The sequence below is a fragment of the Neoarius graeffei genome, chromosome 26, assembly GCF_027579695.1.
Source record: "Neoarius graeffei isolate fNeoGra1 chromosome 26, fNeoGra1.pri, whole genome shotgun sequence".
Classification (NCBI taxonomy): domain Eukaryota; kingdom Metazoa; phylum Chordata; class Actinopteri; order Siluriformes; family Ariidae; genus Neoarius; species Neoarius graeffei.
In genome coordinates, this window is record NC_083594.1 from 44,023,930 (window position 1) to 44,037,734 (window position 13,805).

At 40.9% G+C, this 13,805-nt stretch overlaps 1 protein-coding gene across 5 annotated transcripts in view; it reads right to left on the reverse strand.

Annotated features, from left to right (window-relative positions):
• Positions 1–1,795: 1,795 nt before the first annotated feature.
• srpk1b (SRSF protein kinase 1b) overlaps positions 1,796–13,805 on the reverse strand; it is a 90,859-nt gene continuing 78,849 nt past the window's right edge. For all 5 annotated transcript variants that reach the window (XM_060910351.1, XM_060910353.1, XM_060910354.1 and 2 more), the window contains 3 exons: positions 10,234–10,303; positions 8,514–8,606; positions 1,796–3,070 (listed from right to left, as the gene is read on the reverse strand). In XM_060910351.1, the coding sequence (XP_060766334.1) occupies positions 2,886–3,070; positions 8,514–8,606; positions 10,234–10,303 (348 nt within the window). In that variant the 3' untranslated portion in view covers positions 1,796–2,885. The remainder of the gene's footprint in view (positions 3,071–8,513; positions 8,607–10,233; positions 10,304–13,805) is intronic.

The window sequence follows — 13,805 nt, forward strand, 5'->3', positions numbered from 1 at the left end:
AAATGGTCTGTATTCATCTTATCAAAAAAAAATTTAATTTATAACATTTTTCCTCATATCTTGGGTTTCAGAAAATGTTTAGAAATATGAAAATCCAAAAGAACTTTTTTGTATACATTAAAAATTTTATGCTTCATGTACATTTTTTTTTCACCTGTAATTAACTTTAGTTACACTAACTGGAGGACTGTTACAGAAGTGTACACATCTTACCATTCATATACAGGTCATCAAAATTGTCTAGTCTATTTCCAGTCATCCAGTTCAAGTCCACCGTAACCTCCGATTCTTCTTCTTGGCTGACAGGAGCGGAACCCGATGTGGTCTTCTGCTGTTGTAGCCCAGTTGCTTCAAGGTTTGATGTATTGTGTTTTCTGAGATGCTTTTCAGCTCACCACGGTTGGTGTATTCAAATCAGCCGTAAAATTAAAAACAAACACTGACCAGTGAAGTGAATAATATTGATCTCATTACAATGGCACTTCCTGTCAAGGGATGGGATAGGTTAGGCAGCAAGAAAGAGAACAGTCGGTTCTTTTTTTTTTTTTAAAGATTTTTTAGGCTTTTTTCACCTTTATTGGACAGGACAGTGTAGAGACAGGAAACGAGTGGGAGGGAGAGACGGGGGGGAGGAGGATCGGGAAATGACCTTGGGCCGGAATCGAACCCAGGTCCCTGGATTTATGGTATGGCGCCTTATCCACCTGAGCCACGACGCCCCCAACAGTTGGTTCTTGAAGTTGATGTGTTGGAAGCAGGAAAAATGGGCAAGCGGAAGGATCTGAGCGACTTTGACAAGAGCCAAATTGTGATGGCGAGATGACTGGGTCTGAGCATCTCCAAAACGGCACATTGTGCGGGGTGTTCCCGGTGTGCAGTGGTTAGTACCGAACAAAAGCAGTCCAAGGATCTAAGGGACAACCGGTGAACTGGCGACAGGGTCATGGGTGTCAAAGGCTTATCGATTCACATGGGGCACGAAGGTCCAATCCCACAAACTGCTGAAAAAGTTGATGCTGACACCTCTGTTTTAACCATTGATTCGTGCCCCATGTGAACCAATAACCCTTCGACACCCATGACCCTATCACCGGTTGTCCTTTGGATCCTTGGACTGCTTTTGTTCGGTACTAACCACTGCACACCAGGAACACCCCACACAATGTGCCGTTTTGGAGATGATGCTCAGACCCAGTCATCTTGCCATCACAATTTGGCTCTTGTCAAAGTCGCTCAGATCTTTACGCTTGCCCGTTTTTCCTGCTTCCAACACATCAACTTCAAGAACCGACTGTTCTCTTTCTTGCTGCCTAATATATCCCGCCCCTTGACAGGTGGTGTCATTGTAATGAGATAATCGAATGTTATTCACTTCACCCGTTTGTCAGCGTTTTTAATTTTACGGCTGATCGGTGTATTTGCGTCAGCTGTCCTCCGACCTCTCTCAACAACAAAAAGTTTCCACTCTCAGAACTGCTTCTCACTTCATGTGTGTTCGTTTGCACCAAACCAGCCTGTCTGGCACCAACATCCATGCCACGGTCAGCCACTAAATCACACTTTCCTCCCCATTTTGATGTTTGATGTGAGCATGAATAGCTGCTCATATCCTGTATCTGCATGATTTAACACATTATACTACCACCACATGATTGGCTGACTGGACAATTGCACGAACACCTATAATCCAATTCTTGATTTTAAGTTTCGATAAAAACATACTGAGGGTTAGGACAAGACAAACCAAGTACTGTGTGTAAATAATATTTACACAGGAAACACCAACACGGCTCTCTGACTTAAGTCTTTATTCATAACTACAGAAAGGGTTTTATTGAAGCAGCGAACAATTGAGAGCATAGCGGCTAAGGAACGGGAAAAAGGAAGTGCTTGTGGAAGTCGGAAAGGGTCAAAAGGTGAAAGTCTTTCAATACAAAAAAGAGCAAGCGGGGTCCAAGTCCTTCACAATAAAAATTGCTCTACAGTACTTTCATTCTCTCACACACACAAAACCACTCACACCCTGCTTCGAGCAACATCAGTAGAAAAATCCACAAACCCCAGAGAAGCGTTTATCAAGGCATCTTCGTATTGGTTACTCAAACGGTGCCCTTGAGCAAAGCAAAATGCAACAATACCGACACAGAGAAAAAGCGCCAACTCTTTGGGACACGTATGTACAAAACACGAGACGAGTTTCCTGACACCAGTGGCTCTGTGGTGAAGACGTTCAACACCAACAGTTCAACACATCCCAAGTTGAGCATTTTATTTATTTTTACATTTGTCAGTTTTTTTTTTTTTTAGTTACATATGACAAAGTGATGGACGCACAGCTGGGAATTCACATCTGTTTATACAGTAATTGTCCATTTACAGCCAGGCCATCACTGTCAGCCCACATCATTCATACGTCTCCTGCAGCCTGCGCTGTAATGGGAAATCTATCCATAAAGGAAAAACAAACAAACCAAAAACCGACCAACCTCTTCATAGCAGAAACAGGACATTTGTGCTTCCGTCAGTATTCCCAAATGAGCATGGCTGTCTGTCAAAAAGACCAATGACGACTAAAACAAAATGTACAGGAAATTTTTTTTTTTACTCGTATTGTTAAACTGCTATTGGACAACTCGTACGAAAACAAGCATGTTAGATGCTGTCGGCACACGGGAGAGGGAAAAAAAAAAGCATCAAAACAGAAGGATACATCAAACTGCACCCGGTACGTAAGAACGGAACATTACGAGAAATAAATAGATATTACATCTGTTTGATTGGACCCCTTCATGTTCCATCACAAACCCAAGTGTGCCATTTGAGCAGACTGTTAGTCTTTATCAGAGATGAGTATCTGTGCATGTGTGTTGCTCCCGCCTGGACTACTACGACGTGATCCAGGCGTGGCGAAGACACTCGGCAGCTGTAGCTCTTTTCTCAGGAATCAGATCCAGCATGGGGAGAAGGAAGCTGCTGAAGCTCTGCGCCTCCTCCCTCGACCACTCGTATTTCTCCACCAGGACGTCCAGAAGCCCCCACGGCTTCAGCTTGGTGATGTGCCTCAGCTCACCTGGGTCACAAACACAAACTCCATAAATAAATAAAATAGTCACAAATGTGAATAAAAGGCACTAGGATCAAAATGTATATTTGTTATTCCCCCCCTCAATATCACAGAGGACATTCCTATTTTCTACGGCAGGGGTTCCCAAAGTGTGGTGCGCGCACCCCCGGGGGTGCACGAGCTGCCACTAGGGGGTGTGCAAGATAAAAAATGTAATGGCGATTTTTAACTCTTCTTCTACGCCGTAACGGTTCTGCAGTAGTTTGTGGCTTCATTAATTCATTCATTCATTCGCGATGCTCAACTGGTTGAAATCGGCAAAACTAAATGCTGATCGGCAACTAAACATCGGCAAAGACTGGGAGATGTTGAGAAAGATTTGAGGCTGAGACTGTCTTCAATTACCCCAAACATCGGAGAGCTCTGTGCCAAGATGCAGGCCCATCCGTCGCATTAATATTGGTATGTATTTGGCCAAATGGCATTGATCTTGCTAAAAATATATACTGCTACTGAAAATAGGACCTATATAGCCTACTGACCCACCCACCGTCCGTCTGTCTCTCTCTCGCTGCAGACTGGGCCGCCAGTGCTGCACTTCACATTCAGATGGATCCTCTTCTCTTTCTGTTCCTGATATGCTCCTTAATTGTTGTCTCTCTTTAAAATGCATATGTTCATAATTATCAATGCTATTTTTACTGTTATTATATGTTAACTTTTTTGCAAATTAAATTCATTTTCAATTCATTTTCATAACCTTGTAATGACAGGGTTGTGTTGCTAGTAGGGCTGGGAATATTAACGCGTTAATCGCGATTAGATTAATGTAAATTGTGATTGCGAATATTTTTTTTAATCGCGATCAGAGTTTACCAGCATTTCCCGCACTTCTACCATCCACATGCAGCTCCTCTGGTTGTATTAATTAAACTCATTTTCGGTTAAACGCGCTATTTCGAGTTTGCTAGTCTTTTGTTCCTTCTACGCATCCGTAGGCAGCTCAAGCGGAAGCGTGTGGTTTCCATCGAGTCGTTGGCATTGGCATGGAAGGACACGCTGTTGTCTTCAGTTTAGTCCTCTTTTGTGATGGATAAGCAACGGTTTTCTGGACCTCTGAATGGTTTGTTTGAATTTAAGTTATGAAGTGCTTTGTATGGTTATTTTTTTATGGTGACATTTTATTTTTGAAGAAGAGAGTGGCCTGACATTACATTGTTCATAGTCAAATCTGAAGTAGAGACAAGTGGGTCTACATGGCACTTTTTCTGATTTTTTTCTTGTGTTCATTTATTTACAATTTCTCCAAAGTAGCCAGTCATTCATTCTTAATACTTGTTTTCCTTTCTCTACACTCTTTTTGAAATAAAAAAGGCCAAAAGATAAATTCTGCTTTTGTCTCTCTCTTCATTTTATTCCAATTTAAGACACAATGGTCAGAAATACTTTGCATTGTGGGTTTAACTTTAGATTCGAACGGTCTTACTGCAAAATATCAATTTTACACATGCAAAGTAAATCAAGATTAATCGCGATTAACTATGAAATTTCTGAGATTAGTTGCGATCAAGAAAATTAATCTTTTGACAGCCCTAGTTGCTAGTGTTTTAAACACGGATGAAAATCATATATTTTCCCCATATCTGGCTGGTAGACTACATGCCTCGATGTGATCTCCCTTTGTAATGAATTTGCGCATTTACCGTGTTGCAACGTTTTAAAACTGTTACATTTCAATCAAATTCTATCTAATTCAAATACGAGAGCGCATAATATGTTAATGTGATTCGATGTTCTCATTCGAGCATGACGTGCTGCCTTTGTAAGAAAGCTTTGGTGTTTTTTTTTTTCCACTTTTGTGGTTTCCTGCAGGTGTGGCAAACGATGTTTATCATCATTTAGCACGATTAAAGATGCTGCCTTTATAAGAAAGCGTGTGTTTTTTTGAAACTGGGGAACTGGGGGTGCATCAACCTGGTTGGAGTATAGAAGGGGGTGCGCGGCCAAAAAAGTTTGGGAACCACTGTTCTACGGTGATATGAAAGACTTCTTAGAGCAAAACGAGTCTTCGAATTTGTTCCCCAATTATCACATTGTGCACAATTTGAGCGGAAGTCTTGGAGAAGAAATTTCTCTCTGCTCTAAATTGACTTCTGATAGATACTAGAGCTTTGTAAATAAAGAATAAAAAAATCACCTTGAAATCAGTGTTGACTTTTTACTTTAAATTTCTTTCATTGACATGTTGGTCTTTTGTTGTCTGCTGAATTCTCGCTTACTACTTTGACACCTAATGATGCAGCAGCACTTTAGTACATTGGCCTGTTCAGGTCTCTCTTCAGTGTAGAGACACAACATTGCTTTTTTAATGTATTTAAGGGGATTTAGTTTACCAGATAATTTGTAATGTTTCCCCTAATTACTCATTAGTATGGTTTTCCCCAAGGCATTTTAGCGTATCGGGCCCGATACGCTTGCTCTGCCTGCTGATACGCTTAGTCGCTTTAGTTAAAATCCGATACGCTTAGATTTATACTGATACGTTAAATTTCCTACCCACAAGTAACTAGATACATAGGAGAGCAAATAACAGATCCATTTACATATTGATTGATATTTGTGTTGAACAAGCAGTCTTTTTTTCCAAAAGTTTGTGTTGATTCTGTCAAAGTAATATGTCCGCGTGGTATGATGTAAACAAACTAATCTGTTGGCTATGTCAAGATCACGTGTTCAAACCGTCCAATAAAAATATCGAAAGAAAACGTCAGACATCCCGGAATTTTCCGATTCATTATAAGCGATCTCATTGGCTGCCGATGTCATCCCCTACCAGACGGACAAAGCCGACTGATTTTAATCACAAAAGTTTGACCTGGTCTATTATCATTCATGAATGTGTTTATAAATACATAATCTTTCTGCAAACTTAAATGTATGAATTAAGTTTTCTTTTCCTTTAAATATATGTTTTAATCTTAATCTAGTCCATTTTATAAAGTGCCAAAATTTAAACTTTATAATATGCAGTTGCCTTACTTTTCTTTTCAGTGTATCTTAGTTATACATATATTACGGTAATTGCATCGGAAACATTCTAAACCATTACAGTTACAGTAATACAGCAACTTATTTTAAGGTGGCAGTTCTTACAGTGGTGCTTGAAAGTTTGTGAACCCTTTAGAATTTTCTATATTTCTGCATAAATGACCTAAAACATCATCAGATTTTCACACAAGTCCTAAAAGTAGATCAAGAGAACCCAGTTAAACAAATGAGGCAAAAATATTATACTCGTTCATTTATTTATTGAGGAAAATGATCCAATATTACATATCCATAAGTGGCAAAAGTATGTGAACCTTTGCTTTCAGTATCTGGTGTGATCTCCTTGTGCAGCAGTAACTGCAACTAAACGTTTCCGGTAACTGATGATCAGTCCTGCACACCGGCTTGGAGGAAATTTTAGCCCATTCCTCCGTAAAGAACAGCTTCAACTCTGGGATGTTGGTGGGTTTCCTCACATGAACTGCTCGCTTCAGGTCCTTCCACAACATTTCGATTGGATTAAGGCCAGGACTTTGGCTTGGCCATTCCAAAACATTAACTTTATTCTTCTTTAACCATTCTTTGGTAGAACGACTTGTGTGTTTAGGGTGGTTGTCTTGCTGCATGACCCACCTTCTCTTGAGATTCAGTTCATGGACAGATGTCCTGACATTTTCCTTTAGAATTTGCTGGTATAATTCAGAATTCATCGTTCCATCAATGATGGCAAGCCGTCCTGGCCCAGATGCAGCAAAACAGGCCCAAACCATGATACTACCACCACCATGTTTCACAGATGGGATAAGGTTCTTATGCTGGAATGCAGTGTTTTCCTTTCTCCAAACATAGCACTTCTCATTTAAACCAAAAAGTTCTATTTTGGTCTCATCTATTCACAAAACATTTTTCCAATAGCCTTCTGGCTTGTCCATGTGATCTTTAGCAAACTGCAGATGAGCAGCAATGTTCTTCTTGGAGAGCAGTGGCTTTCTCCTTGCAACCCTGCCATGCACACCATTGTTGTTCAGTGTTCTCCTGATGGCGGACTCATGAACATTAGCCAATGTGAGAGAGGCCTTCAGTTGCTTAGAAGTTACCCTGGGGTCCTTTGTGACGTCACCGACTATTACACGCCTTGCTCTTGGAATGATCTTTGTTGGTCGATCACTCCTGGGGAGGGTACCAATGGTCTTGAATTTCCTCCATTTGTACACAGTCTGTCTGACTGCGGATTGGTGGAGTCCAAACTCTTTAGAGATGGTTTTGTAACCTTTTCCAGCCTGATGAGCATCAACAACGCTTTTTCTGAGGTCCTCAGAAATCTCCTTTGTTGGTGCCATGATATGCTTCCACAAACATGTGTTGTGAAGATCAGACTTTGATAGATCCCTGTTCTTTAAATAAAACAGGGTGCCCACTCACACCTGATTGTCATCCCATTGATTGAAAACACCTGACTCGAATTTCACCTTCAAATTAACTGCTAATCCTAGAGGTTCACATACTTTTGCCACTCACAGATATGTAATATTGGATCATTTTCCTCAATAAATAAATGACCAAGTATAATATTTTTGTCTCATTTGTTTAACTGGGTTCTCTTTATCTACTTTTAGGACTTGTGTGAAAATCTGATGTTGTTTTAGGTCATATTTATGCAGAAATATAGAAAATTCTAAAGGGTTCACAAACTTTCAAGCACCACTGTAGGTTCAGATCCCTTTGTGATCAACAGGAGATCATGATGATCGAGTCTCTTCATTGGATTGCATAAGATGGAGCAAACCACTGTTCATATTTTCATGCACATTTTTGTTACAACACTACTTGATCATAGATAATTAAGGGATCCCTGTAGATTTTCAATCCATCATATACCTGATTAATCTATAACAAAACAGTTTAACTTGCATGTTGAACTTTAAGGTGAAATTTCAAATGTGTACACATTAATACTATTTAGGTCGGAAATCATTGAAACACTGGTAAAATCTATCCTATAATCATGGATCTAAAACCTCTCAGAGACCCTGAAAATGCACCTCAGAGCATCTATTTTCAAAAAACGTTCTGGGGGGCCATGCCCCCGGACCCCCCTAGTTTTGCTTCATGCTGTTGGCGCTCAATTGTCTGTGTATTATCACGCCAGAATTTAGGGCTTTAATTTTTTTTCTGGGGAAAACACTACATTAGCGAACGTTGCCTTCGCCACACCCGAAGGAGAAAGTGAGGGGCTGATGCCACATGTCGAGGCACACCTCATTCATCAAACTAACTTCACACGAGGCTGCTAAACACATGCCCCCGGACCCCCCTAGTTTTGCTTCATGCAGCACTCTTCCCACGTAGGTGAGATACAGCTGTTATTTATATGTGGAGAAACGACAGAACACTGACCGACCTTTCTTAGTGAAGAACTCCTTTGAATATTTGCCATTCATGATGAGTTTACGAGGAACTTTACCCAGCAGCTCAATGACCAGCGCAATGTGATCTGTTCATGGAAAGAGACACAAAAGGTTAGAGATAGTACAGTATTAAAAATAAATAAATAAAATTTATGCTCCTATATAGGAATGTTGGTCCACTCTTGCTTTTGGAACTGTGGACGCGATTAATTGTATTATGATCACGATCCATTTCACAATTATTCCACAAAATCAAGTCGCACACGAGCTGATAGCGGACGAGGTGCGTAGTGCCAAGTTGGCTATAAGCCGTGTACGACGAGATTGAGTGGAATAACTGTTTTATTCTATCCACATTCACTGGATTTTAAGAAAACAGAGCATTATTTTTTGCAAATTTGATAAATAAAAACTCTACAAAGCATCCAACAAAATCATTTCTGCTTAGGCGGACTTCTTAAAAACCTATCAATGGCTGCATGAATTGACTTCAGTGGGTTTTTTTTTTGGTAGAAAGTGCCGTCTTGCTGTCGTGTCGAGGTGTAGAATAGCTTTAGACATTAAACTTTTTTTTTTGGATGGTTCAGTTATGTAATTTTCAAACTTTTGAGCCAGTCTTTAAAAAAAAAAAAAAATTTTAATGCTTCAAGATGAAAAATGTAAAACAAACTGGCGAAAGGACAGGAGCAATTTGTGAAAAATGCTATAATAATTATTGGGGGGGGGGGGGGGGGATACTTTTATTCCACATTTTGTTGCCTTTTTGTATTTTTAGGGGTTTTGTTTGAGTTTTTATTTTGTCCTTGGTTAGTTCAGCAACACGCTCCGCCATTTTGTTTTTCTCTCCTCACGGTATATGAACTGATAGCCTAGTAATCGAGTAGCCAATCAGAGCACGCGATTGCTCATATCCATTGAATGTGGATAGAATAATTAAAATTAGCTACAGCCTAAAGGTTAGACAAGCAGTTCTGGGACCAAAGCGTTGCCGGTTCAATTCCCTGGACCAGTAAGAATGGCTGGAATGCCTTGCTCGGGGGTACTTAACCCCCTACTGCTCCCCAGGGTATGTTGTACGTCACTCTGGATGTACAGTAATGTAGCTAGTGAATTGGTAACATGCATGCTATCAGACGCCATCAGAAGATGGCTGTACATACATCATAACTATAACAATTTTTCGTTCCCCCCCCTCCCACCCACAAATATTATTTAATATTAGGCTACTAAGGAGCATTTTTTTGATTCACAGGGCAAAAGATGTAAAAATAAACATACTGTAGATAAAACAAAATCTGAGCGTCTCCGCCATAACTCAGTCTAAGTGTAAATTCTACGAAAAAAGAGGATGTACGTCGTGCCCTCCCATTAAACTTGCATGACTCTTCCAAGTGCTAATTAATGAGCACAATGGGCTTTAATATTTAACAGCGCACTGCCACCAACACTGGCTATTATTCAGTGAAGAGGGATAGAGAGAGATTCAAAGCTATTCATTACAGCCAATACTGAAAGGTGGTGTACGAGTAACAGAGACAGGACTGGGTCAGTCCTCATTATAAACCCTGATTTATAACGAGTGTGGGGATTGTGCTTTAAACAGGGAAGGGTGTCGACAGCAAGGAAGTTTGTTAAAAGCTTTTGCAAATTATGAAATGCTTCACTGAATGAAGTAATTTTTTTTTTTTTTAAAAAGGAGCAGCAAATATTTACCTTCATCTCTGGAATAATCCTCTCCGGAATGTGGTTCAAACAGGTAATCCCCTGTCGCCAGTTCAAACGCCTGGGAAAAACACATTCCATAAAGTGTAAGTATGTGGATAGAGGTCTGTCTTCACGGTCTATCCACTTATGCTCGTATAAAGGTGGGTCAGTGTGCGCGTCCACTAGAATCCTTAAGTCATCACATTCCCATGCTGGCAGGCAGTGAGATGAAGGTCAGGGGGTTTTCAGTGGTCTTCACCAGCCTGAGGTCTGCGAGGAGTCAGTGTGCTGCCCACTGGGCCTTCATGGTTTCAGAGTCTGATTAAAATGCTGATCGAGCTGCAGGGTTTACCTCGCTCTGATTTGACTATTAAAGATTTGCTGAGTAGGACATTACACGAGAGGGCCAAGTACCAAAGAGCAATTGAGCTCAGTCAGCATCCGTCTGATCGAAATCTGCTCCACAGATCTTTCAGGATTTGCTTAAAAAAAATATACACTACAGCAGTTACATAATGCATAAACAATGACCATGCTTATAAAAGTATTTTGTTAAACTGAACATGGTCATCACCATCCCCCGCCACGAGCATTTTACGAAGACCTCTTAACACTTACGCCCTCATAAGCCTATTGCTTTAATATTGACTTATGATGTCGCAAGTGCTAGGACACCTTCATAAAACGCTACCCAGCTTTTTTCAGTACTATGAGCACGCAAAGTTTCATTGATGTAGCTTATGTAGTTTAAGGAAACGTGTCCAAAGTCCAATAACATAAATGAAGGGCCATAACTCTGAAGATAATAACGTCTCGTAAATGATTTTCGAACTCCGCTTAAATCATGAATAGTAGTATGAGCACACAGCTTCATTGACGTACAGTAGCTTATGAAAAAACTTGTCCGGATTGAAACAGACGGACGAACAGACTCCATGCCTATATCCCCCGGTGCACTTCGTGGTTAGCCTGGCTAACGTGACTTCAAAGCTCTACGAGCTATTGGTCTGGCCAAGATATTAAGCCCAACCGTTTCCCAGAGCCCGTGGTTGACCCGCTTCCCTGAAATGCCTCAGTTTGCTACTGGTCGAAGCCAGAAAAGGCTGTGACGAAGCTTAAACCAATCACATCACTCTTTCCTCTGACGTATGCGACGCGACGGGGCTAACTGGTAGATTAAACTCTTACCGAAGCCGGTCGGGAGCAAGGCGAAAACGTCCTTCCTTTCAATAAATACCTCCAGGGCTGCTCTTTGCTCCGTTTTCAATGAGAACTTCCCGTTGAATGCTTTCAATACAGCATCTATGCGTAACAGATGCGGAAGCGTGAATGAAGCGCTTCCGGCATAAATTCTGTAAACAATGTATGGCTTCCGGTCGCAGTTCTACTACGTCAGTGCCTTGAACACGCCTCTACCCAGGGCCGTCGGAGATGCTCAAAGTTGATTGGTTCCCGATTTTTCGGGAGCTTGGAAGAGCTGTAGATAGCTTGCCTGGCCAGACTAAGCTCGCAACAGGCCCTCATGTTGCGTCACGCTTAGGATGGGCGGGCCCAGGCTACTTCGTGGTGGGGGATAATAAAGCAAATTATATTAATACAGATTCCCAATGAACTGTTTATATGTATGTTGGCGCTCTTTAATACCTCAATTTACTTGTATTTTACATTTATACCCAACAAAGTTATAGTGAATGCGAAGCGGGACATTTATTACAGATGTTACAATAAAAAGAATTGTTATTCTTACTAGGGGTGTAATGGTACACGTATTTATCCCGGACCATTTCGATACGGTGCAGATGTGTACCGAATGCAGTCTTTAACAGGAAGCTTTTTTGCGTGCGGAACACATTTCAAATCCGAGTTCCCACACGAGTGAATTAAGTGGCGGACTGTACATTTGTCAAATCTCCGCCTTGCACTTTGAGTGCACTATACGCACAACCAAGTCAGCAAACGTCATGGGTACTGTGTGTTATGACCATGGGTCATAATGTGTACTACTGTTTGCTTACTTTTTGTTGCTGCTGTTTTCCCTCCCTGCCTGAGGGGGGTGCTGTTCATATGCTCCTGTGACTTTTCTTTCAGGATTTTCAGTTGTCGGTGGTGGCAGCTGATTGGACCGGCTTTAAAACGCTCTCTGGAGAAGATGGACGCGCTTCACTTTCTCCCGATTCCTGACAGGACCGTGCCTTGCGTGTTAACGGATTACAGCGCTGAAGTTGTAAACATTCTAACTACTTTCCTAAAGCAGTCCAGGTAACCATAAGGGATGAGAAGCCCTTTTGGTTACACTCTATTTTTCTCCTGTTTATGTTAGTCAGGTAAGATCCCTGTATTTTATTTTCCTTTGTTGTCCAGGTGATTTAGAGGACATTTAACGTAGTTTGTTATTTTGGACCATGCTCACCCTGACGCTAATTTACCTTTGCTGAGATAAACAAGTTGTATTTTGGACTGCAATTGATTGTGGCACTGGTCGTCCTTGGGAAAGGGGAAGCCTTTTTTTTTTTTTTTAATCCTACGCTCAGGTTTCCCCTAGGCCAGGGTGTGACATGAAAGAAGCCAGAGCTTGAAGACCCGCCCTTATCGTTAGGGTCTCCTGTTTGGGAACACTTCGGTTTCCCAGTGAACTACAAAGACAAGTGGACAAGATGAAAGCAGTGTGCCGACACTGTTCAGTAGTAACCGGGTATGCTTCTGGCAACACGTCGAACTTGATCACTCAGAGATATTGTAACTGCCAGCGGATTTGCCCTTTCAGAGGACAATGTGGACAATTTTTATGGAAAGAAAAAAATTTAATGAAACTGAAGAGGGTTACAAGCTGGAACTTTAGATAATTTCCTTTTAATTTATTTGAGAATATTTTACTTATTGGCGGAGGTATCAGTGGTTTGCTGCAGCATTCTAGTTTATTCAATTTTATTTTTTAGTCCATTTCATCTAAAAACGTTGATATTATAAACTGTTGGTGTTTACAAAAGTTCATAATAAACAACCTGCAATTTTATGCTGTGCATTTTTTCCCATCTTACTGTACTAAAAATGAACCAAACCATGATTTCAAACCTGAGGTACGTACCGAACCGTCATTTTTGCATACCATCACACCCCTAATTCTTACTGTTATGTCGAGCGCAAGAAACAGTGCACATTTCATCTTGTTAGTGTTGAACAAACCAACTGTCAGTCTCAGCAAAATAATTCTGCTTCAAAATATTCCCTATCCAACAACGCCGTCGTCTTCAAAAGCACATGCAGAGATTAAAATTCATGGAAATTAAAAAAAAAAAAAAATCCAGACTACCCTTTACTTTATTCCAGTTTGGGTTTAATCACTGGTTCTTCATTCAATCAACTCCATCACGGAGTTAAATGAACAGGATGGAAATAAGTGACTATAATCAGTGTTGGAGAATAGAAACAAATAATTGATTTTATATTTTTCATGGTGCGGTTTCCATCAAATCCTGCGCTCTGATTGGCCGGCGAGCAGGTCCGTATCCTACGGTACGGACCCCGGTTACGGACCTCTGGCGACTCGCTCGTTCACAACAACAAACAACATAGTAGAATTT